Raw genomic sequence first — 24,176 nt, 5'->3', positions numbered from 1 at the left:
CCTGGATCTGTTCCGGATTCGGATTCGACAAACCATTCCCGGTAGTAAATGTGCAGCGTAGCGTAGAACATTGCAAAGGAAATCAGCATATGAATTAGCGTAAGAATTAGCGTAGTAAATAACGTATGGAAATTTGTATAATTTGTATAGTGATTAAAACCACCCTTTTTGGGTTAATGTGCCTAAAATTATTGATTGTTCTGTCTGTTGCATGTTCTTTTCATACAAAAACGGTTTCTACGAATGTTGGCATCCCAGAATTGTCAAATTCAAATTTGACATCCTTGACCCGAAGCAACAATCGTACAACCTTCCCGCCAACCGAGTGCGTCAAACCGAAACGTCAGCCACACTGACGCAGACGCAGAGAAAATAGACACAAAAAAAACGTAACACAAGCAAGCAGCGAAACGGTTTTGGTTTCGGCATCGTAAAGAGGGAAACAAATCGTTCGCCGTTGTTTGTGCCCAAACTTAATTTCGTCCGTTTTTTCCGTGTGTGTGATTTTAAGTTTTCCAAGCCCTGTCCCGACAGCGACAATGAGCGGTACCGTGATGCTGTTTGCCTGCTCCAAATGCTTCTCACGCCATCCGTTCGAGGAGTTGTCCCCGGGCCAGCAGCTTTGCAAGGTAATGTATGCGTTCGTTTCCGTTCGTCCTCGCGCTCGTTGAATTTTGGCGTTTTTGGGCGGGTGAAAGTGGATGGTTCGAGGTGCGATCCGTTAAGCCAAGGCAAGAACTAAAGTGACTCTCGCGGTTAACAAAAAAAAACGACCTCTAGCCTACGCAGAAAGTGAACACTGACGCCACCCCGACGGCCGAGAAAATGGCATCCCCATTTGCTCTGTGGTGCCGTTAATGCCGTTGCTGGCAGCAGTCAATTGTGAAACAAAACGATAAACATAATCGAATTGTACGAACGAGCCAAGTTAATTACGCCTCGGCGAGCTCTCATCCGCAGAGAAATATAACCCCTTTTTTCCCTTTACTTGACAAGTGGTAAAAAGTGGCTATGTGTGAAAGCGTCATACCGAATGGACGAGTGTGTCTGTGTGTGTCTGTGTGTGTGTGTGTGTGTGCGTTCTCATGCGAGAGACAGAGAGCGAAGAGCAAGAAAACGTTCGCGAATTAAAGTTCACACACTGTGGCCGTGAAAAGTGCTAACCGATGCACCGAGCGAAAATTTCGCTTTTCTTTTGCTTGTGATTAACCTACCAACGACACCACAAACCACATCGACACACACACACACGCCAGCATTTGCTTGTGAGAATGTTAAAACGCACGGCATACTAATGATTTCCCTCCCTGTTTCCACTTTTATCTCTTCCCTTTTCCCCCGCCTCCGTTTTGGCCCGGTAATATATAGGACTGCCGAGGATCGTTTCCGGTGGTGAAATGTACCTATTGCCGCTCGGAGTTCCAGCAAACGTCCAAGGGAAGCACGTCAGCGATCTGCCGAAAGTGTGAGGCCAACGTGAAGCAGTATGGAAAGCCGTCCGCCTGCGAGCTGTGCAACATCATTGCCGCCTTCATCGGATCCAAATGCCAAAGGTTTGTTTTGTTTGAAACAATCTCGTGCGTTAAGAAGCGTTCTTTGTTGCTTTGCTCTTACACCCTTGTGCTCTCCCTTCCAACACAATATCCTTTCCCCGCTGTTCATTATCCCAACATCACGCTAACGAGCATTCGAGGGTGGGAATTGTTGATTTTCTTAACGGTTGGTACAGAGACCAATTTTCACTTGTTGACACATTCCTTTCTTACCAGAGATTGCCATAAAATTTGTGTTTTTTTTAAATAACAATTAAATTAAACTGTTGCTTCACCTTAAATGAGGTTTCTGTAATGCTCTGTTCAGTGGCATTCAATAAACTTGAACAAGGATTCCCTCTATTGCTCATCATTGCATTGTTCAATCAATTTTCCCCTCGCTCCTTCCTATTCATCCCTGCACAAGGCTTAAAATCATTCCTAGTTGTTGCCTTTACTATGGCAAAAACAAAACACTCAAAACCAAACAAACTGAACTACCTTCCGCCATAAAACAAAACCACATGAATCCTTCAAGAAATCGTTTGATTATGACGCAAACATATTTGTACCATCCTCCCCCCCGATTAGGTGTACAAACTCCGAGTTAAAATATGGACCAGCAGTAACGTGCGATCAGTGCAAACAGCGATGCGCCTTTAATAGGCCCGATTATAAGGTTAGCATGGCAACATGGTGATACAACCCGACTCTCAGAGCAGCTGCCCACTAGATCGAGTCAAAATCGCCCGAGCTCCCTCACATTAACACACTGACCCGGTGGTGTGCCGTTGGTGGTGACCGTGATGTGTGGTGATGGTGGTGGTGGTGTTAATGGTGGCTCCAATTCACCATCACGTGGCTTTTGGGAGGCGCCCGGTACCTACTCACCTCATGACACGACACAACTGTCACAGAGTCACAGAACGAATCGGATAAATTCACGCACGCACGGATACGCGGCCGTGCTAATGTTGTGTCGCTAGGCCGTGCCAATTAAAAACACAGAAAAGCGCACCCTTTACTCTTGCGAGCAAAATGGCGCCAAACGATCCAACAACTCCTGCTTCGGCTTAAACATGAGGCGCTAGGTTGAATACAGATAGTATAGCGTCAGCTCAGAATAGATGAAGGATAAATGCGAAAGTTGGGCCAACTAGTTTAAAGATTAATTGTGCAAAAGAATCCTAACGTTAAGTGTCATAGAGTAGATTTGTATTAAGCAGTCAATTTAAACCATTCCACTTATCAAAAGCGACATAATATTGTATCTTAAATTAAGATTCAGTTAGTAACAGCAAAGGAGAAGGGAATATTTGTATGGATTTTTTTTAATGGAATAGCTTATAAACAAAAACCTTACAATATCACTGTAGCGGAGTGTGTAAGTTAGATTGTATTAAACAGCAAATACTGCCCATTACGTATAGGATATATATTTTGCTATAAAATAGATATGTCAGAAATAGAGCGGATGCTAGTCAGAGCCCTTTAGACACGATTAGAGGAAGCAGATATTTTGCAAGGATAAAGAATAAGGATTTAAAAACAAATTGGTGATGCAAGAAGATCGGAGCTAACATGGACGTGTCAATTCACCATCATTAACTCTAGAAGACCTATTACAGTGGAATGTCCTGTTAGATTTGCCAAACGTATAAGACGAAATCGATTCCTGTCGGATTCCTACTAGGATTAAAATTCCGGGCGCTTAGTACTTAAGAAGACTTTTTCTTCTTCTATTTGGCGTTACTTCCTACGTGGACATGTCGGCCTGTACAGGCTTTCGGGGCTTTCATTACCGCTTAGCCAGTCCTTGCTACGGGGGACGATCCATTCTAGGATTATAGGAGGCCAGTAAGAAGTTAAGAAACCCTGCATAACATGTTCGTGTAGGTCGCTGCGCTAAACAAGTAGTAGGCTGGTATTATTGAATCCGTTCGTAGCGGGAACGTACGGCGCTCACATGAAATTTTAGGGATGGCAACACATTTCTTGAGCCCGCTCCTACAACGCCGCGGTGAATAACTGTAGCAACCATCTAGTACGTTAAGAAAATGAGTGTCGGGACGTACGCCGCCGCTACGAACGGATTCAATAATACCAGCCGTAGTCCTAGATAGGAACAATGTGTTCCAGCGGGGATTAAAAAATATATAATTAGGTACGATTCCGTGGGTCGATATCTATTCAAGTTGGAAATAGTATAGCAGGAAGATATCCTGCAAGTTTCGGTTATCCAGCGAGAGACAAAGACACATAAAAGCAAAACATCTCCTAGGAAATTGTTCAGAAATGTAGTAGAATTAAAGACTTTATTCGATTCAATTAATCTATGCTATGCTAATAGGAGGTTAAGATTAGGACGATCTTAAGCGTTATTTGCGATCAGGCTTTGGCCAAGTAATCTTTAAAATGTTCCATTTTCCCATTAATAATCTCTTAAGAGGTAGTAACGAAGGTTGTTTTGCGTCATAATCAAACGATTGGTTCTTAATCAACAATCTTGATGAGTAAGCTTCGTTGCGAAGCCCAATGATAATGCTTCTCATCTATATAATGTTTAACGTGTGGTGATACAGACAATAATTAATAGAAAAACTTTCGCATCATAAATAGCACTAACCGACCAAAAAACAAGAAGGATAAGAACCTGTTAGGGATTTTCCATACGAAGCGGAGTTGGTTTCGTCTGGCCAGATGTTGAGTTTGTTGGCAATACTTCCCAAATCCCCGAAGCATTCCTTCCATTACCTCTAATTTCCATTGCTCGCTTTGGCTTCACATGTAAATCATCTCTATCCTTAAGAAATCGTACTGAACTGCGTTCTTCTTTTGTGTATCATTTCTCGTGCAGGTTGATGGCAAGCTGCTTTGCTGGCTGTGCACGCTGTCCTACAAACGTGCGCTCACGAAAGCCCGCCAGGTAGAGAACGAACGCCGAAGGGCCAAAAAGCGCGCGGCAGAAGGATCTTTCCCGCCCCCACTGGGCGGAAGCGGTGCGACCGGTGGCAGCAATGATCGGCGCGACCGAATGCACGGCGACAAGGTGAGCAACAGCGGTGGCGGTCAGGGCAACAGTGGAGGAGGAGGAGGAGGAGGAGGAGGAGGAGGAGGAGGAGGAGCTATGAATCTACCGGGAGGCGGCGGTGGAGGTATGTCCAGCTTGCCACCGCTCGGCGATCTGAGCATGAGCCTCGGACCGATGGGCGGATCGGGTGGCGTCGGGTCCACCGGTGGCACGGGAGTCGATCGCATAGACAGTGGTGGTCCTGGAGGTGGTGGTGGTGGCGGTGGCGGTGGCGGCGGTGCTGGAGGTACTGGCGGTGGCGCCCGGAACGATAACGGCAGGCACGCGTCCTCGAACAAGAAACCGCGCGCCGATACGGGTAAAATGGTACCGGATATGCCGACCGACAAGCTGCTGATGAAGAGCGCCAACAGTGGCAACAGCAGCGGCGGCGGAGGCGGCAGTGGTGGCGGGTACGTGGATCCCCACAGTTCCGATCATGTGATCGCGATGACACAGCTGAAGGAGACGATAGCGACGCTGCAGCGAAAGCTGAAGCAGAAGGACAGCGTCATACTGGAGAAGGAGAAGGAGATCAGTGCCTGGAAGGGGAAACACTTTCACCTCGAGCAGGAATTGATGAAGAAGTATAAAGACATGGAGAAGAACTACGAGTTCAAGGTGGACGTGCTCAACAAGAAGCTCAAGGCGCAGCTGCTCGAAATAGCGGCCCTCTCGAAGGCGGTGAAGGAGCGGGACGACAGCAAAAAGAAAAAGGTGGTCAGCTACCTGGCGACGACCAAGCTGAGCAAGGTCAGCAAATCGTCGGGCGATTCCAAGGACAGCTCGGACAGGGAGAAATCCTCCTCGACGATCGGTCGTAGCGGTGGCGGCGGTGGTGGTGGTGGTGGCGGCGGTGGTCGCAACCGGATGCTTGACGATGACGATGAGGAGGAGGAAGAGAACGGTAGCAACAAGGAGGACAAGGAGAACGACAGCGAGAAGGGTTCGGATAAGGGTGGGTCCGGGCGGAACACGCCGCGCGACAGTGGCAAGGATAGCCCGCGCGATGTCGATTCCGGCAAGGAAAGCCCGCGGGAATCGGACAAGGAGGAGGAGAGCGAGAAGAAAGCATCGAAACTGGCCACCGATCAGCAGCAGCAGCAGCAGCAGCCGCAGCAGCAGAATGAAGACTCACAGAACGACGCAGAAACACCGATGGAAGAAGGGTACGAGGAGCAGCAACAGAAGGCAAACAAGAGCAACGGTAGCTCGACCAAGGACGACGACGACGACTCGGACCGGGAGGAGGAGAAGGACGATCGGCGCAGCTCGGACCGCGGTTCGTACGATGGCTCGGAGCAGGGCTCGGATCGTGGCTCGGAACGGGGCGGATCGGGCCGCGGCTCCGATCGAAGTGACAACGAGTCGGACAAGGAGAGCGATCGGGACGATCATTCCGACAAGGGCGGAAGCGACAAGGACAGCGACCGGGAAGGGTCCAACAGTGGGTCCGAGAGTGATCGCGATTCGGACTAGACGCAGGAGCTTGTTGGTGCGTGCGTGCGTGCTGGGGTGTTGGGCGGTGCTCCCTGTTGACAAGGTTGTCCCACAATTCGCCGAATTGTGACAGACCGCTAACTGACTCGCACCAGGCGACGGTCAGCCTTTTGCTCCATTTATTTTAACACTTTATTTAAATTATATCCAATTGCAACATTATTGTGTGCAACACATTTTTCCATCTAATTTACCGAATGTCCCTATACTGAAAGGGGCTGGTGAAAATTCATTTATATCTCATCTAGTTGACCAACGATTCCGTGACCCGGCCCTTTATGATAAGTGTTTGGGCAAACGGTATCACTTTTTTTATATATGGGTACATGTTTTTAGTCTAATTGTTCTGTGTCTTGGTTAGACACAGCCTGTAAGCCATTATTATTGTAGAGTGGCCCGTCTCTGTGTTTTGCGATGAAGCCGTTCAGTGGCTGAAAATCGTGAAATTTTAATTGTAAAGCAACTACTCTTATTAAGCGTCCACCATCACGCCGTCACAACCACAATCGAGAGAGCATGATCAATATTAAGCGCGGCTAGGCGTTGTTGGTCTCGACGCCGCCTTTGATCGCGCATCAATCTATAAAAAAAAAACAAACACACAAAATGTGTATTGCGCTGAATGTGAACAAATAAAGTATATTGAAAACACACGTGTTGTCGCGACTCGCGTAGCCTTTTTTGTAGGAGCGAAGAGAAAGAAAAGCGAACTTTGTCTTATATGCATTTTAATGATGGTTTATTTCGCGTACACACTCCTACTATTAACTTTTATTAAGACTGCCCCGCAGATTGCTACCATGCCCTCGCTTTGCCCTGCGTAGCGTCCGTCAGGATCCACGTGTTGTGGTCATGCTTTTTCATCGACATCTGCTTGTGGCGCGGATGCGTTTTACAAATCACGTACAGCCGCTCCTGCCGCATCACGAAGTAGCAGTCCTTGCAACGTCGCTTTAGCCGGCCCTTCACCTTGAACCCGCTCACCAGGTTGAGCAGTGGCGGTAGCGGTGTCAGTAGCAGCTGGCCCGGGTTGACCAACGCTTCCCGGGAGCATTGGTTGGTGAGTGGGGAAGGCTTGGCCGGTTGCGTTAATGAGTGGAAGTGTGAAGTCGGCCCGAGCCGTGCCACCAGCTCGCTGGAACGGGCGAACGACACTGTGGTGGCGGTGCATGCGGACCGTAACCGGGTAAACATCGCTCCCCACATGGTGTGCGGTGTTGGTTTTTGTGTTCCTGAAGAATGTATTAAAATGAGGCTGGGTTTTTAAAGGGATATAAAGGTATTTTGCAGGAATTTACCTGTTTTCGCTGCACACGATGTAAACAAAACAGTATTGCGTTATGTCACTGACCGGTCACAGTGGAATACATCCATCAGTATGATGTTTTATTCAACTAATATAAAATGCTGTTTAATACGTTCCAGGGCTAGAACAAATCTATAATAAAAAAGAAAAAAAAACCCTTTACAAGCTCAAAATTAAAATTAAAACTTGCAGTGCATTTTTTATGCGTTAATTCACGACTGCTCACGCTGCATGTCCCGCTCGCGCCTTTAGTGCGGTTTGACATTTTGAACAAACGGCGCGAGTATGTCACATTCGCGAAACATATTCCGGCAACAACAACGAACCGTGTGAAGGCGCAACTTCGCGTCACTGTTCCGCATTGTGTTTTGGCGAAGCTGCCGCTACTACAGCCAATACAGTAGTATATGGCACAATAGAAGTGTTTATTTGGTTGTAGAATAGTTGCGTTTCGCGTACTGTAGCCTGCTCGCAAAATGGTGTCCGATTCCGAATCGTCCGATGACGACTGCAGGTAAGCGGGGGCATCCGGTCAGGAAGATACACGAAGCCCGAAGCAAAAACTGCAAGCGTAAACAAAATTTTGGCTTCGCTTCGGTCTCTGTCTGTCTCGTTTCAGCGAACCGTACGAGTGGTTCCTGCATCGACTGTACCACAAAGACCACAAGATCGTACCGATACGGGAGACGCCAAAGATAATAGGCCGCGGCAAAGATGCGAACTGCCAGTTTAAACCGGGCAAATACTTCCTGGTGTCGCGAAACCACTGCATGGTGCAGATCGTCGATGGGAAGCCTACCATCACCGATTGCCATGTAAGTAGTGCAAAGTCGCGTGGGAAGCTTGGGAGAAGGGGCGCTCAACGTTGCTGCTTCTGGGTCTAAATTGCTTTTCGCTTTTTTGCCTCTTCTTCTAATTCTCCGGTAGTCCCGACGAGGTACGTTTGTAAACGGCGACCGTATCGACAAGTTCCAGCCGGGACGCATCGAGCTTAAGGAGGGCGATCTGGTGGGCATCGCGCACAAGAACGAAGAAATTCAGCAGTATTTCAAATTCCACGACGAGGTGCTCAGGTACCGGGTGTGCCGTACGATCGGCAAGGACGAGGCAGTGGTCATATCCGACGACGAGCAAGAGGAAGAGGTCGATGTAAAGTGTGCCATATTGCCCGAGCCCGACCTGGACATCCCGTCCACGGCGTCTTCCAGCCAGTCGGAGGCGAGCCAATCCGACACGGAGCCGGTAGAGAATGGCTCGGAGCGGTCAGCGTCACCGCAGCCGGGTCCGTCCGGTTTGCAGCTGTCCGCGGTCGTTTCGATACCGGAAGAGCTGATGCGAAAATCGAGCTTTGAAAGGCAGTACGACGATATGATGCTATGTGCCAGCAAGCTCAACCCGGACGGGTACGAATCCGACACCGAGCCGGAGCCGTGCGTCGTGCAGCCGGTTGCCTACGACACGAGCGATGTGATCGTGCTGTCGGACGACGACGAGTACATCGATGTGCAGTACTCGCAGATGGTGATCGAGGAGGTGCAGCAGGAGCTGGAGGACGACGTCGAGCTGGTGGAGCTGCCCGACCTGGGCGAGGAGGAGGAAGATACAAGCCTGTGGGCGCTGAAGCTGAAGCCGGACGTGGACGCTACGCGGCGGTACAAAAAACGAGCCAAAGAAGCGAAGGAAGAGAAGGAAGCCTCGAAGAGGGAAAGGCCCGATGCTTTCGAAAAGCAAAACCACCACCACCACCACCACAAAAAGCATAGATCTAGCAGTAGCCGTTCGTCGGAGGAGGAAAACGTTGCCGTTCAACGGGAAGACGCGGGCAAGGAAAGCTCTCTCAAGGTGGTGCTGAAGCGCAACAGTACCGATGCGAAGTGTGACGTCATTGAGACGAAAACGGTGGACGCAAAGAAACCGTCCCGACACACGACCGAAAGCAGCAAGGATTCGAAAAGGGACGCTGGGGATGCGAAGAAACTGCACCGGCGTACGACCGAACCAATTGCTTCCACGTCTTCGCCGGCGGTTGAACCTATCCCGTCTACGTCGAAACATTCGAAAGAACCCACCCCATCGTCTTCCCGCCACACGACCAATGGTCCTTCAACGTCTGCCGCCCGGCACACGCATGAGCCAACTCCTTCCACGTCGTCCAAACACACAAAAGAACCGACTCCTTCGACGTCCCGGCACACGAACGGTCCTGTAGCTTCAACGTCTCGCCATACGGCTGAGCCTACGCCTTCCACGTCGCGACAATCGTACGAATCTGCCACTCCATCAACCTCAAAACACCGAGATTCGGTGACGGAGCCGGAAAGGAACCGACCGGTGATCGATGACAAGGTGAAAAAGCCGCTACAGCAGAAGCAGCCGGAAGAAGAGCCAAATAGGTTAAAGAACCGACGGCATTCGGTCGCTAACTGGACCGAGATCGGCCCTCACAGGCCTAGCGGCACGATCGAGATAGCGATGCCGGAAAAGCCAAAGCCACCGTCGAAGGAGGTTGCGGCGGGTCCGCTGTGGATGCAGCAGGCCGCCAAACCGGCAGTCGCAGGGGAAAACAGCTCAAGCAATGCCTCCGCCGCACCGGAAGAATCAACGGCAGCGAGCGCACCCAAGTCCAACTTGAAACGCCGCGGTTCGGTTTCCTCGGTGGGGGAAGTGCAGGCCATGATACAAAAGAAGCTGAAACGACGATACAGTGGTAAGTGGTGCGCAACACCATAGACGATCCGCAAAGCTTATCCGTTTTGTATTTTTGTCTCTCTCCCCAAACAGTGTCCGATCGTAATGTGTTCGATTTTCAACCAGTCAAAGTGTCCAAAGATCAAAAGGAGCAGCGCAAATCGAGGCTGATGCAGATCAACGAGAAAAAGAAGCAGCAGGAAAGGCAGGGTCCGGTGATGCTGTTCGAGCCGCAACCGCTCGGCCGCAAGACGGGCACGACCAAGCCGAAGGTAAAGTTTACGCCCAACAATCGCGGCTCGTTTCTTACCGCGCCCGTACCGCTGCCGTCGACGTCACGGGCACCCTCCACTTCGCGTCCGGCGGCGACCGACGAGAGTATTGTCTGCACACAGTCGACCACGCTGGAGCAGCTGCCGACTGCGAACGGCGTAGAGGAGGAAGTGATCGACATGCGGCCGAAAAAGCTTACATTCCAGAGTGTGGCACGCGTCAGCAATGTGGATCGGCCGGTGCCGAGTGGTAGCGGTTTGAACAAGCAACCGTTGGCAACGTCCTCCAATCGGCCTACCAATATGGAACCACCGCCGCCAGTAACGCTTGCGAAACCGCAACACCCGAGTACGTCCGGTGGTATCAGCAATAGCAGTAGTAACAGCCATAGTAGCAGCACAACGACCACCACTTCCACCTCATCCTCCAACTCAGCTAGCTCTTCACATACAGCTACAACTTCTGCTACCACGGCTGCTCCTACCGCCAGCACTTCCCAGAGGGTTCTACCACCACAGGTAAAGATTCGCAAGAAGCAACCGCTGCAGGGTATACTAAAATCGTATGATAAGCCAAACGGCGAAAATCCAGCGCCCAAAAAGAGCGTTACAATAAGGCTGGAACTCAACAAGACACGGTACATTGAGAATTGTTTAGATAAGTCAGAAAGCCCACCGCCGGAAAAGGAGCTGCCGGAGCCGAAACTGCCCCAGAAAGAGATCCAGGAGCAGATCCTCTGGCAGGAGCTCGATCTGCTGGCGGAGGTGCTCGAGTGGCCCACCAAGTGGCTGCAGCAGCAGGAGTCGGAACTGCTCGCGAACGGACCGTTCGCGTCGGAGGGCAAGCTGCTGCCCAAGTTGGATAACTACGATTCGTACGAATCGTTCCGCAACTTCCATCTGCCGTTTCTGAAGCGTGAACTTTGGCAGGAGATCTATACCTGCGCGAAGGTGGCCAAATCCTTTCTGACCCTGCACGACGTGACGGTGGGCAAAGCGGAGCACGTGGAGCTGTGCAAACTCTTCTGCAAAGGTAAGACAGTGGGGGTATAGGGGAGGGGCGGGGGATTGTTGCTGTTGTACTTAACCTACTTAATTCCCTTTCCAATTCCCCCCTTCCTTCAACACAGTACGTATCAACACGCATGGCAAGGACTTCTTTCCGCTGTTTGACTTTGGCATCGTGGAGTACCATTCGCTGCTCGGCCATAGAACCAGCCTGTTCGTGTCGGTGCGCGCCCAAAACAAGGACGACAGCGTGCCGCTGCGGGACAGTAACGGCGTGCAGCAGCAGCCGGGCATAGCGTTCGTGCTCACGCTGTACGCGGCGGGCCGGGAGCTGGAGGGGCTGCGCTCGGGGCGCAACTTCGTGTACCGGCCGCTGGCCCGGGTGCACCTGTACATGCGCCGCTGCAACGCGATCTCGCTGCTGGAACATTCGCCCCTGCTGCCGAACATTATCTGCCCGGACACTAACAGGGCGAAGCTGGAGGAGATTGGCAGGCGGCTGCTGCAGCAGCCGGAAATGCGCACGAACGTGGCGCGCCACATGGAGGCGGGCGCGCTGAACCCGGGCCAGATGGAGATCGTGTCGTCGGTGCTGGACGAGTGCCAGTGCTGGGAGGAGCCGACGATTTCGCTCATCCAGGGCCCGCCCGGCACGGGGAAGTCGCGCGTGATCGGGAACCTCGTGCTGGAGCTTATGCGCCTCGGGCACAAGAGCAAGGAGCGAATGCGGGTGCTTGTGTGCGCTTCCTCCAATACGGCGGTGGATGTGATTGTGAAGAATCTGATGAAGCTGCAACAGCGCAAAGGTAAGCGGTGGGGAATATCTACTTATGGGTTTTTTTACAATATTCTCGTTTTTTTCTTGTCCAGCTGCAAACGAGCGGTTCAAGCTGGTACGCACGGGCACTAGAAGCAAGGTCGACCAGGAGTGCGCCCCGGTGTTTATAGACAAGCTGGTTCAGGAGGAAGTGAATCGGCAAAATCGGGTGCCAGATGCAAGGAAAAACGATGGCTCGCTCCAGAACATAGAGCGGGAGGTAAGTGAGAGGCTGCTCATATTTAGGATGAAACAAAATGGACAGAGTTGCTGATCCTCCTCATCCCCCCCCCCCTCCGCTTGTAGCGCAATGTGTTGGCAAACCGAATCAAGATGGCACAGGCCGAGCTGTCGTCCGGCCGGTCCGTCAACATGGAGATGTTGAAGGTGATGAAGCGGAAGCTGCACAGCTTGGAGGAGGTGCTGAATCCGGGCGGCACGTCGTCCGCTTCCGCCACCACCGACGGGCGCAAGAAGCAGGAAATCAAGGCCCGCATCTGCATCCTGCAGGGGGCCGACATCGTGTGCACCACGCTCGGCAGCTGCTCGACGCTCGCATCGTACTGCACCAACCTCCGGTTTAGCGTGTGCATCATCGACGAAGCGACCCAGTGCACGGAGCTGTGCTCGCTGCTCCCGCTGCAGTACCACCTGTCGAAGATGGTGCTGGTCGGGGACATCAACCAGCTGCCGGCGACCGTACTCGACCAGCAGTGCATCGATGCCGGCTTCCGGGCGTCGCTGTTCTCGCGCCTCTACCAATCGTACGCGGGCGCGGGCGGCCAGCCCCCGGAGGATGGGCTGAAGATGCTGAAAACGCAGTACCGGATGCATCCGAAGATTTGCCACTGGCCGAACCGGTACTTCTACGGCGGGCAGCTAAAGAATGCCACCTGCACCGAGGCGATGCGCAAGACGATCCCGCTCAAGCCGTACATGGTGATCAGTCTAAGCTACGACCAGGAGCTGACGCAGGCACAGTACGAAATCTACAACAAGGACGAGATACTGTTCGTGGTCGAGCTGATGAAGCAGGTGGTGCGGTGCTGCGACAAGCACGCGTCCTTCGCGATCATCACGCCGTACGCGCGGCACAAGGAGGAGATGATCCAGAGCCTGCGCAGCACGCAGCTGAAGCGGGTGGAGGTGCACTCGATCGATTCGGTGCAAGGGAAGGAGTTTGACGTGGTCATCATCTCGCTGGCCCGGTCGAACGGGGCCGGCTTTCTCAACAACCCGGAGCGTATCAATGTGGCCCTGACGCGTGCGCGCCAGTGTCTCGTGCTGTGCGGTAACTTTGCCAGTTTGAAGGTGTGTGTGTGTGTGTGTGTGTGTGTATGGGTGAGTGTACACTATTGCAAAGATTTCTAATATTGTTTTCTCCCTTTTTTATATCACAGCATAAAACGGTTTGGTCATCGTTGCTGGAGGATGCCGAAAAACGAAAGGTGTACTACCATCTTGAGGAGCACGACGCGCAAGTGGACGGGCAGCAGATGGTGAAAAACATCATGGAGCGGTTGCGCATGACTTAAGTTTAAGCGGCAATGAGTTTTACTTTTGCATTTTGCGGAAAAGTCGACATTAAGCATACAAAGGAACATTTTCCTGGTTTAAAAATCTCTTTAATCCTGTTTTAATCATCATACAGCACGGATCATACTCCTGTCTATAATTACTTCATGTTGTTTTAGTTAAAAAAAAAAACAAAAACAAAAAAGGGGGGTTAATATTGTTTACAGCGCAAGCATAGCAGCAGTGCCTTGGGAAGATCTTTTTTTATGTTAACGTTGAAATGCACGGGATAGGTAGCTTTAGCAAACAATGTGAAGGAACACTCAGGGCCATGGCGGATACTCTCTTTTTCCCCCTTCTGACTTTCGCCTTGCAGCTGCAAGGATCTGTGTAAGTACGCCGGTGGAGAACTATGGTTCCTTTATTTATTTTACCTATCCCGGAGCGGAGAGGCTGGAGAGCAGGTGCAAAAAAAGCACACACACACAGACAAAACGGCAATGCGTGTATAGAGGACGATGAGGAGGCGGATGCTAGGGGGCGGAAGCGGCGGTTGTAAATACGAAGCCTCAGGAAGCCGAGGAATGAATGATGGAATAAAGCAAAAAAAAGGCTACTCAACTCAACAACCCTTTTCCCGTGCGGCGAGTTGCTGGCGAGATCCGAAATGCGAGGCGGAAACAAGCGGGAGGACAGTGTGTACAGCAAAAAAAAAGAAAAAGGTCCACACATACATGCACACTCGCACACAATAGCGGTGGAAAACACCTGCAGCGTAGGAAAATCGTACGCTTATCAAACGCTCTCTTGCCAGGACACCGTTGCGGAGCACACTTCGTGTCGAAGAGAGAAGAGAAACACCCGAACGAACGACGAGCAGGAGAGAGCGAGAGCGCGCGCTCGTTCAACCGCGCGGCTTCGGCGAGAGAGCGTGCCCGACCGACCGATCGCGTTGCAATGGAAAAGCGCGGATGAGAGAGCGCGCGCTTGGGAAAACCCATTCTCAACAACCCCCTCCCGAGAGCCCGCGTTCGGGGAAAAAAGAGCGTGGAAAATGCGGTGTGTACGGTAGGACCGTTTGCTACCAGCAGCGGCCTGTTCAGTCGAGAATTCGTTGTCGTTCGTGACGGGAAGGTACTCAGCAAGTGCGTGCGTGAGTACGACGGCAGTGTGTGTGTGTGTGTCGGTGTGGCCCGGCTGACCACTACTGTGTGGGCACTTGCGGGTGGCACCCTTACACTTCTTTTTCTTCTGTTTTGTGTGTCTAATTGTTCACGTCTGCATCTCTGACTGTGTCCTCCACTTTGAGGGTTTTTACCCTTTGCTTTTTACGAGGGGGAAAACCTGCCGCACCCTCAACCGCACACGCTCAACAACACGTACAACACTACGGCTCGGCGGTGGTGCCAGCGGTGCGGGGTGTGCCCCGATACGGGAATTCAGTGCTGACACAATGCGAAAAGTAATATGGTGCATTAGTATCGACTGTCCGGGCTTGACTTGAATTGAACAACACCCCATGTCCGATAAGCGAAAGGAGGGTGTGTGCGAAACGTATCGCAAAATGTGTGATACACACGCACACACAAAAACACGCACGCCTGCTTTGGTGGATTAGGTGGATTGTGTGGATCATAGCAGGCGTTAGGAAGGAACCTGTTTTAAAAAGCAGCACACCGCACACCAGCCAAAGCCATTTAATCGTAGTCGGGGGGCCATTGTGTTCGCATCACAGTCGCTACCTGTTTCAATCCTTCACTCTCTGCGTGTGTGTGCGTGTGTGTGCGTGCTCTAACTCTCGACTGCTCGGCTGCTTGTAGCGGCCTTGGTGAACCAGTGAAACAAAACCGTCGCCACCATTAAAATTTGATTCCGTTGGTTACGGATCCAGGTTCACGCTGTTGCATCTAATGTGTGCGTGCGTGTGAGTGTGTGCGTTGCTTCGGTACAACGGTATGAAAAGTGCGCATAAACGTGTAAAGATGATCGGCAAGTGTGTGTGTGTGTGTGTGTGAGTGCAAGAATCGTAGGTCCCTTTGTGTCACAGTTTTGCTTTCGGGACCTCCGCCCTTTGGTCGCTGCTGAACGGAGTGAACCCATAGGATGAAGATAAGTGTGTGCGGGGTGAGCAGTGGAAGTCGAAAAATGGGACCCTGGTCCTGCTGATACATATGAGAAAAGGTACAAATTTGTAAAGGTGGGTAAAGGATCTGCAAGGTGGTAGTGTGCGTTCGGTTTGGTACGTGTGATGGGGTTAATGCAGCGGAACTTGGGAACAAAGTTTAATCGAGCGATTCATAGCGCTTTTTATGTGGAAGTATCATTTTCACAGCGTGAGAGATGCAGGTGAATGATACAAAGTGTTGCTGTTGAGCAGGATTCTTCCTAACGTTGATCCCCCATTGCCCCAAGCAACCTTTTGTACACCAGCCTGCTAGATCATGCTGCAAACGTTCTCCAACTGCTCCAATACTGGTCTCTACCTTTTTCATTTAATTTTTATCATAATTTACTAATTTAAGCATTTATTTGATCAAGTTTTGAAAATTTTCCTCCCCATAGCGGAAAGGCTGGAAAGAAAAGCGCCCGCGAGATTCTCCTCTGGGTGTAGAAGAGAATCGCAGAGTGTGTGGTGTAAGGAAAAAAACGTGTTCAGAATCCTGAGAGCCAAAGAGAGCGTAGCAGGCAGAGCGAATGAGATAAGGAATCACTGAGAGAGAGAAAGAGGTAGAGGGAGAGGGAGAGAAGGAGAAGGAGAGAGAAAGAAAAAGGTAAAAAACTGTGCCTGTGTGTGTACGTGTGTGTGCGTGTGTGTGTGAGCTGGGAAAAATAGGAAATATTAATGAGCCTTTCCCGGCGGTGCTGGTTGCGCCTGTGTGTTGGTGTACAATTATTGTACCAAAAAAACAAAAAAGAAGGATTTCCAGGCTCATACACCTTCGTAATACCATGCTTTCTTTGCGTGGCACGGACTTTACTGGGGGGGATACTTCAGCTAGTTTGTACTTCAACTTCCATCTTCAAACTTCACAGTCCATCGGAACGCTTTCCCAGGGACTGAAGTTGTCGGGTTAGATTGTGAATGAATTAATTGACTGTGACTCACACTTTTCCTCAGTGACTTGTATCACGAGGAAGAGTGTAGTACCACCTATCATGAGCTCTCAGTCGGAGGAAACAAAGTGATCCCGCGACCTTATCTTCACCACCACCGTCTGTGGCTTCCACTTCATTGCAGTATTGGTCGAGAAAAAGGGGATGAAAATGCTCCCGCTCCTCGCCCCTATCGTTTGCACTATGACCCCAAACCCTGTGCGCCATCGAACGATTACGCTGGATGTGAAGATTTGGATGTGCCTGGAATGGTGGGAAAATTTATCTGCACTCATCAATCTCTTTGCTCGTGATTAATATCCGCGGATAGAGCTAGCTTCGCTTGTCTTCCCCCACTGCCACCCCATCATAAGTGGTGTTCCCGGTGGTGGGGTCCCGACGACCATGGATTGGTTTCATGTGCCGAGCAGGATAACACACGGTGTTGTGGTATCAAGCATATCCTGGGTAAAGAATAACGTGTGTTAGCGGAGTGGTGCTGTTGGCTTGGATGAGGAAAGATATCACCGGAGGCGATAAGAGCAACGATCATGCTCACGTCGGATGAAATTAGATTAGAGACACGCATTAGAGGGTGTAGAAGCGATCCGGACAGCAACCATTTGCTTCCAAAAGTGGATCCTGACCGCTTAGTGCGAGGCATTTGGGTGAGCTAGATTGAAGAAATAGACAAAACTGGTACCTGTTTTGAATTAGCTTCAAACTAGAATTTGAGTTCCAAACATCAAGAAGTTTTTTCAAACTAGTATTTGAAACCGATTTTTCTTACCGGTAGTAACAATAATTCAAAGTTCAGTTCCTGCTACGGGTCAGTATTGAACTCGCGGCGTGTGGTGTGCATAAGCCCGTGCCTTTACCTGTGGCTCTATGTGTCTGCTCCCGTTACTGTGTGCCTATTCGAGACCAGTTTAGTCCAGGTGCTTGTCAATGATACAGGTTGATACATTTATTGTGTGCCAAACGAGTGAACGACTAAAACTGAACTGACAAAACGATATTTTGGAATAATCGGAAAAAAGAATATTTAAGAATTTTGACACATGGCACTTTAAAAAAAAAAGGTTGAGGCAGGATTACGGCAACTGTGGCACTTGGTGATCCGCACTCGCTTTTCTATTGCATTGTGTGAGTGGGTAAATTGCCCACCCAAATTTGTCACCCACTTCGCTGCCCGCCCCGTAGCGTGCTGAAGCCCTTTTCCAATTTATCGTCCTTTGTCAATAAGCCTTTCTTCGTGATCCTGGCCTGACCAGGACTCCAAACGCGGGGAGGGGGCCTATGCAAATCGAAATCCCCTTCTCCCCATACTTAACCGGTCCTCCTCACCTGGTGGTCGGCGTCCATTAGCGCACTGACACTCTGTGGCTGAATGTGGCTGAACCTGAACTGTTCGGGCAGCCCCACTTGTCCCGATGCCTTGTGCCATCAGCGTGTGACGTCAAACGCGACGGGGAGTGTGCTCACAAACACGAAAGTAGTGTATAGTTGAGTCCGAGCAATAAAGAATGAAAAAAAAACGGAACCTCCGTTGGGGATATGTACTCCACGGCTCACAGAAGGGTGCAGTACCTTGGCTTGTTTGACCAGCAGCATGCGCCGAACCCTAAATTCCTTGTACCTTGTGTACTTCCTGGAAGCAGGAGCTCCTCCCCATCAGCTCTGCCTTTGCAACACCCCGTCCTTGGGCCGCGCTGTCTGGACCGCTTCCCGGGCGGTTTTCTCGTTGTGCAAGGCAAAGAGAGAGCCACAGCATAAGACGAAAATTAAAAAAAAAAACACACACACACACAACTCTTAAGGCGGCCGTCGCCGCCTCACTGCATTGTCGTCGTCAGTGTAAAGCATGTCAGCATGACGCGTACTACCGAGCTGCTCTGCTCGAGCACGGTGCGCTCTTATAAAGGTGGGAGCTAGCAGAGGGGGGGGGGGGGATGCTGCCGCCGGTGGTGCTCAAGCAAAAACAGCTAAGCAAACAGGGCAAGAAAGCGTTGCGGACAGGAGCGGGTTTGGGGAAAGCGCCTGTATAAATATCGACCTGGACCTGGGCTATATTTTTCATTCTTCGGTCAACTGTGTGCACACGAAGGGAGATCTCCAGTTTGTCCCCACAAAAAAAAGAGCTGCATTCTTTGTGCCAACCGGTCGATTGTGCCAAAATAAAAATTAAAAGCACATCCCCTCGGTGCAAACCGTATCCAAAAACGCTCGCAGCCTGCTCGAGCGGAGCAACGGCGCGGCGCGCTCCTTGCGTCGAAGGGTTTTGTTTTCCGAAGGAGACAGCGGTTTCCTTTCGTCAACCGGCAGGGCAGGGGGAGAGGGAGAGAGACACATCTCTTTAGAACCCTCCAAAACACACATACACACATACACACACGTGCAGTATTGCAAGCAGCTTTATTGTTTTTCCCCTCAAATTCGAACTGCTGCCTGATTGCTGCCGCGAAACCTGCCTGCGTGGCGACCTACTTTGCATATATCTCGGGCGGGTGCGGGGTTGTGGGCTTTTTTTTGCATAAGAAGAAGGGGGAATACAATAATTTACATATCGTCAGATTTGGGGCTGGCCCCGTTGTTAAACCTTTGCCAAAGTTGCGCTCGTTGCAAAGTGCAATTGTTTGGCAGGGTTTGATGCGTCTCGCATTTGGAGCCGCGCGCCGATGCTTCAGTCGGACGTCGTAGCTTTTTACAGTGCACTCTCTCTCACTCTGTCTCTCGTCGCATCACACCTCTCAACTCTTGCTCGAGCAAGATATGTTTCTCGATATGGTAAAAGTTGGCAACTGTCTTGCTAAATCGGTCGGATTGCGAGTGCACACCAATCGGGAGCAGCGACCGTGTGCAAAAAAGACGGTTTTTTTTGTTGAGGATCTACTATTTACGAACGTACGCACGCACAAATTCATTTTTGCCTTTTTGGGGAATATTGCTTTGTTGTGGTTTATTGAGTTTAAAATGTCTGTGCAATAGTATACGATAGCGAAGCATTTTTTGTGTTTGGTTTTCCAGAAGAATTATCTTTTTTTTTTTCTTGTTACGTTCATCCCCGAAGGAGCACCCAAACCCCCCGCATGGCCGCAATTCATTCGATCGAAAGTTTACTGCTGATGGCAATAAACTTAACTTTATTTGTGCCCAGCGGTCGGCACCGGCTCCCCGTGCCCGCCAGGGACACCATCGTAAAATAATATTTATGAATTATATTGGTTTTATGACGTTTTACAATGTCTTGAAATAAATTTTTGCTTTATCGCTCCTCTTTTTTTTCTGTGAGTGTGCGATTTTGTTTTTTGCTGTTGCTGGTCGGTATCATGAGATGAACTTACAAACGGAAGCATTAGTGATGATGTTGCTGTTTTATCAAGAGCAAAGAGCTAAGGAAGATTACACACTCTTGATCACTTGGTTATTGGATAACAAGATAATATCGATATTTTTCAACAACAAAAAAGTCCAATCCAAACTTCACTCCAGTACCAGGCAAGGCAAATGAAACGTGCAACAATAAAAGCACCGCTTTGCACGGTGTTGCACGATACGCGCTTTTTCATGCGCAAAGTAATTTTACTGCTCCATCAGGAAAAGACAGAGAGAAAGAGCACGGATACAACATAATGATCATTTTCCGTGTTTTCCATCCTCTCTTCATTGTGTGTGCACAGTGGGAAACAGTTGGCAAGAAAAGTAACAAGCCCGCACACAACACCCCCATGCTCCAACAACCAAAAAAAGACTCCTCGTCCGGCGAGAAGTTGTGCGTGTAACGTGCGGGCAGCGTAACGCTGTTCGCCGTTTTATTTGCTCTCGCTCGGCAGTGGGTTTTCCCCCGCGTTGGCTTTTCCTTTGGGGTTTCGTGGCGTTTAGTACGCGATCGAAACTCGTTTATGATAACGCCCGTAGTAAGAACATTGTCTTGCAGCAGCAGCAGCAGCAGCAGCTATAAAACAAGGAATTCAGCCGGGAATTGAAGAAAAGTTAAAGTGAGACAGTGCAAAGAACGGAGAGATGTTTGTGAGAGAAAGATAAGAAGCAGTCGATTCGTTTGGGAACGATACGCTTTCACATATTTCGCCTAGGATCAATTAAAAGTTGCCTTTTAAATTGATGCGAATGAAGCGCAGAAAGCGACATTTGCATTTGCCGATTTCAAGGCGATCCTCTTCGATTGTGAAAAAGCGGTGTAGTTTCTACTTTGAAAGAACTACAGATCCATCTTCAAAGCTCCACGAACACGAACACGAAGTGTGAAAATTATTCATTACCCACAGCGCGGTGACGTGTATTTACGTCAGAGATCGACAACGAACGTGCGTGTCCGTAGGCTCGTTAAATCAACCCCGGGTTACCCGTTTGAGTATCGAACTTTTCGTAAGCAATCGATAGTACAAGTGGGAAAACAATGGGACCCTTCACGATTCTAGTCAGTTTTTTGTATGGAGTTTGACATTTGGAAGCTGAAATCATGTAAACACTCCATACAAATCACACACAAAACTAGTCTGCAATTTTCAGTCTAGATTATTCTAGACTCAAAGCTTGAATTAAATTCGAGTACCTGCTCGAAAAATGGCAAAACAAGGTGATGTTTACATTTATCCCAAGGTGCATTAAAGAGAACTGGTGATGGAATCCAGAATCAAAGTGTATGTAGTCCAGGTGATCTCATAGCATGTTTTTTATAACCAAATTTGAATATCACTTTTTGACAGGGTGGGTGAAAACTTTTGTTCAAATAAGCTTTCTGGAGGCTTGACGAATACTCAAAACACTCTTAAAATCTTCATTCAGAAACAGAAGCGATAAAAATCAGCCTTCTAAATTCATACACCTTGGGATAAGCCCACCTGTATGATGGATAAGCCCACCTGTATGTACTTAGATAGCTGCTCGAAAACTGCTATACAATGCAAACAGCTGACAGGCTGAAATTTCAGCCTACGAACTTAAAACGGAAAGGGCCCCAATGGCAAAAAAACCGATCAATGGTGCGGATCCAATGGTATCTAGGTGGCTCGATGTGTTCAACTCGACAAACACAGAACAACCTGCCATTTTCAACAAGCGCACACGTCCTTTTCCAATAAACGCACCGAAATGAACCTCTTTGGAATGTGTGTAAAAGACCCCAACAAAAAAAAAGCAGCGGAAAGCTAAAGGTGTGTAGAGTGTGTAATGTATCCCTATGGCATGTGAAAGATCATGTTGATGAAAAAAAGCACCCCAACCCACCCGATGATAGCATAGCATGACTGGTTAAAGCGGCGAGAGTCAAATTCAAGAAGCGCTTGGAGTTAAGAAAACCCTACCCCGAAAAGAAGAAGCACAAAGAAAGGAGGGAAGAAAAGGGGAAAAAAGCACCAGCTAAGAAAGCTTTACCACACGGTGCTCGTCTACCATCGTGAGGGCTTAAAATGCACCCCCAATTCCCACCCAACCAGAACGCCGCAAAAGGCGACCGGGGGGGCGTGTGTCGTAAATATCGAATTTTCTCATTTTCCACCAATCAATCGCACACACGCTCACACGAGGTCGCGAGTGCGTGTGTGTGTGTGTGTTGTGGAATTGGTAGAGGGAACGTTATAATACCCCCGTCTGAAGGAAACTCATCGGCAATGAACCATTCGCCCCGTAAATGGTGTGTGTGTCTGTGTTCTTTCTTTCTTTCGGTGTAGCTTTAGCAAAAGAGGGGGTAAGTTTTCCACTATCGAAGCCATTTTGAATGCGATCTTTCGGTTTCGTATCGAAGACCGCGCTGGAACGGTCCGGATCTGGCTGTTGGGGCCTGCTGCTCCGGATGGGAGCGAATCGTAATAAAGAGTGAAAAAATGTCCATGGATTACATACAAACACACTCGTCGACACATATGAATCATGGGGAAAGAGGGAGGGTGGGTTGGAAACGGACGGTATCTAGATTCCATTTCGGTGATTAAACCAGTTACAAACCCTGCCACCCCTTCTCTGCACGTGTGTTCGTGTTCTCCTCTGTAACAGCCAGTTGCGAAGGGGTTGCTCCACGACGCTCCACCGGGAATGGTAAAGTTCAGTGACCGGAAAATCGATTACAGGGGTTTGTAGTGTGTTGCGGTAGCTCAACAACATACATACACCACACGGGATACGATCATGTTGCGAAACTTCAGGGAAAGGGGAAACACCAAACCAAAAGTCACCCCGGGGGTATTACTGTTACTGGTGGGCCTTGTAGCATTGATGAGGTGTTACGAATGCGAGTACGCGGGGATTACTGACAAGGGTGGTGGGAGTGTGCAAGAGGTCATAAGCTCACGCTTAAATTGAATAAAGATTTCTACACTACAGTCTAGGTGTGGGTAGAGTCTCCGTGACCGACAATGCAATCAGTGAATGTGTGGGACTGAGTATTTAGTGACATAAAATGTCAGCGAAAGGTAATTATGCTCACGAGTTGTAGGGTGTTGCCGGGGAAGACAAGCTCGGAGCAAGGCAGCTATTTTGGGGATCAAATATCCAACCACTGCTGTCGTCCAGTGTCTTTTTGGTAGCAGCAATCCCTAATGGAACTTTTAAATCCATCGAATCCACAGACAGTGTTGGCATTAGCTGTTTTGGTTCGAGAATTGTTTGGAGAGCAATGTTACATACCTACTTTATGTCATTGCGCATTGTTAGGATACTGGCTTGTCTAGTATTTAATATACCAACAATGTTTTCACTACTTTTCACTTTGGTCCCCCTTCCCATACCCTTACAAATGTTTTGCATGTTACGCCCTTGCCAGTAACACGCATTCCAGCTCCATGTCGCTGGAGCAAGCAACGTTAACTCCGGTTCGTTTTGTTGTGTTTTTGTGTTCTGGAGCAAGGCTTTGGGATTGGGACAAACAAAATGGTGCTGCTCGGTAAAAGGCTTCCCCCGTTTTGCGGTTATAAAAATCGCTCCGCAACTGGGAACCAACCAGGAGAAATTCCAATAATTCCATACACCATGCTCCTCGGCAACGGTAGCCGATGAAGGTGTGTTGCACAAATGGTGCCGTGACCAGGATCGTCGCTCTGTAGCTATTATTGGAAAAAGTTTCTCCATCTTTGAGTGTTGTGAAATTGCGGCGTTTTTTGTTGGAATGGAAGAGCAGAACCTCGTGCTGCCTGTTTCACCCCTTTAGGTCCTAAATCTGCACGTACAGTGCCTGTGCCTAAAGGATTGTATCTTCCATCCAGCTCGATAGTTTACGGCACCAGCCATACGGAGCTAGCTCGCTATCGCACCAAGACGCACCGGATGTGCGGCTAAAGATAAAGAAATTCAACAACAACGACAACAGTGAAACCCCCGAAACAAGATACAAAGATAGACCTCGCCAGCCGGGTCTTGTCGG

General features: G+C 49.6%; 4 protein-coding genes across 12 annotated transcripts in view; 3 read left to right on the top strand and 1 right to left on the bottom strand.

Annotated features, from left to right (window-relative positions):
* Positions 1-339: 339 nt before the first annotated feature.
* On the top strand, positions 340-6,755 carry LOC120949776 (keratin, type I cytoskeletal 9). 2 transcript variants are annotated; one of them, XM_040367277.2, is made up of 4 exons: positions 340-629; positions 1,369-1,553; positions 2,124-2,211; positions 4,390-6,755. In XM_040367277.2, the coding sequence occupies exons 1-4, from the start codon at positions 540-542 to the stop codon at positions 6,079-6,081; spliced, it is 2,055 nt and encodes a 684-aa protein (XP_040223211.2). In that variant the 5' UTR covers positions 340-539; the 3' UTR covers positions 6,082-6,755. The 2 variants fall into 2 exon arrangements, with proteins under 2 accessions (XP_040223211.2, XP_049463281.1); XM_049607324.1 differs by lacking the exons at positions 340-629; positions 2,124-2,211 and having other exon boundaries at positions 1,438-1,553.
* A 58-nt stretch (positions 6,756-6,813) lies between these two features.
* LOC120949777 (39S ribosomal protein L36, mitochondrial) lies at positions 6,814-7,505 on the bottom strand. Its single transcript, XM_040367278.2, has 2 exons — positions 7,401-7,505; positions 6,814-7,334 (listed from the first exon to the last, which is right to left on the bottom strand). The coding sequence occupies exon 2, from the start codon at positions 7,306-7,308 to the stop codon at positions 6,898-6,900; it is 411 nt and encodes a 136-aa protein (XP_040223212.2). The 5' UTR covers positions 7,309-7,334; positions 7,401-7,505; the 3' UTR covers positions 6,814-6,897.
* A 185-nt stretch (positions 7,506-7,690) lies between these two features.
* Positions 7,691-13,817, top strand: LOC120950729 (uncharacterized). Its single transcript, XM_040368986.2, has 8 exons — positions 7,691-7,922; positions 8,028-8,223; positions 8,336-10,115; positions 10,190-11,401; positions 11,499-12,182; positions 12,247-12,413; positions 12,500-13,504; positions 13,594-13,817. Exons 1-8 carry the CDS (start codon positions 7,885-7,887, stop codon positions 13,726-13,728), a joined length of 5,217 nt encoding a protein of 1,738 aa, XP_040224920.2. The 5' UTR covers positions 7,691-7,884; the 3' UTR covers positions 13,729-13,817.
* A 970-nt stretch (positions 13,818-14,787) lies between these two features.
* LOC120953587 (potassium voltage-gated channel protein Shab) overlaps positions 14,788-24,176 on the top strand; it is a 100,804-nt gene continuing 91,415 nt past the window's right edge. For 7 of the 8 annotated variants that reach the window (XM_049607321.1, XM_040373685.2, XM_040373683.2 and 4 more), the window contains exon 1: positions 14,788-14,861. The gene's annotated coding sequence lies outside the window, so the exon portion shown is untranslated. The remainder of the gene's footprint in view (positions 14,862-24,176) is intronic. The other variant, XM_049607320.1, reaches the window with a different exon arrangement.

Source organism: Anopheles coluzzii, chromosome 2 (assembly GCF_943734685.1).
Source record: "Anopheles coluzzii chromosome 2, AcolN3, whole genome shotgun sequence".
NCBI classification, from domain to species: Eukaryota; Metazoa; Arthropoda; class Insecta; order Diptera; family Culicidae; genus Anopheles; species Anopheles coluzzii.
The sequence above is the reverse complement of the archived record's forward strand: the minus strand, read 5'-3'. Positions and strand labels throughout refer to the sequence as shown.

Excerpts from the sequence above, each read along its gene's own strand:
- LOC120950729 (XM_040368986.2), top strand. The coding sequence starts at position 7,885 with ATGGTGTCCGATTCCGAATCGTCCGATGACGACTGCAG. Across the intron at positions 7,923-8,027 it reads TCGTCCGATGACGACTGCAG|CGAACCGTACGAGTGGTTCC; the intron begins GTAAGCGGGGGC and ends GTCTCGTTTCAG. Across the intron at positions 11,402-11,498 it reads GTGCAAACTCTTCTGCAAAG|TACGTATCAACACGCATGGC; the intron begins GTAAGACAGTGG and ends CCTTCAACACAG.
- LOC120949776 (XM_040367277.2), top strand. The coding sequence starts at position 540 with ATGAGCGGTACCGTGATGCTGTTTGCCTGCTCCAAATGCTTCTCACGC. Across the intron at positions 630-1,368 it reads CGGGCCAGCAGCTTTGCAAG|GACTGCCGAGGATCGTTTCC; the intron begins GTAATGTATGCG and ends GGTAATATATAG. Across the intron at positions 1,554-2,123 it reads ATCGGATCCAAATGCCAAAG|GTGTACAAACTCCGAGTTAA; the intron begins GTTTGTTTTGTT and ends CCCCCCGATTAG.
- LOC120949777 (XM_040367278.2), bottom strand. The coding sequence starts at position 7,308 with ATGTGGGGAGCGATGTTTACCCGGTTACGGTCCGCATGCACCGCCACC.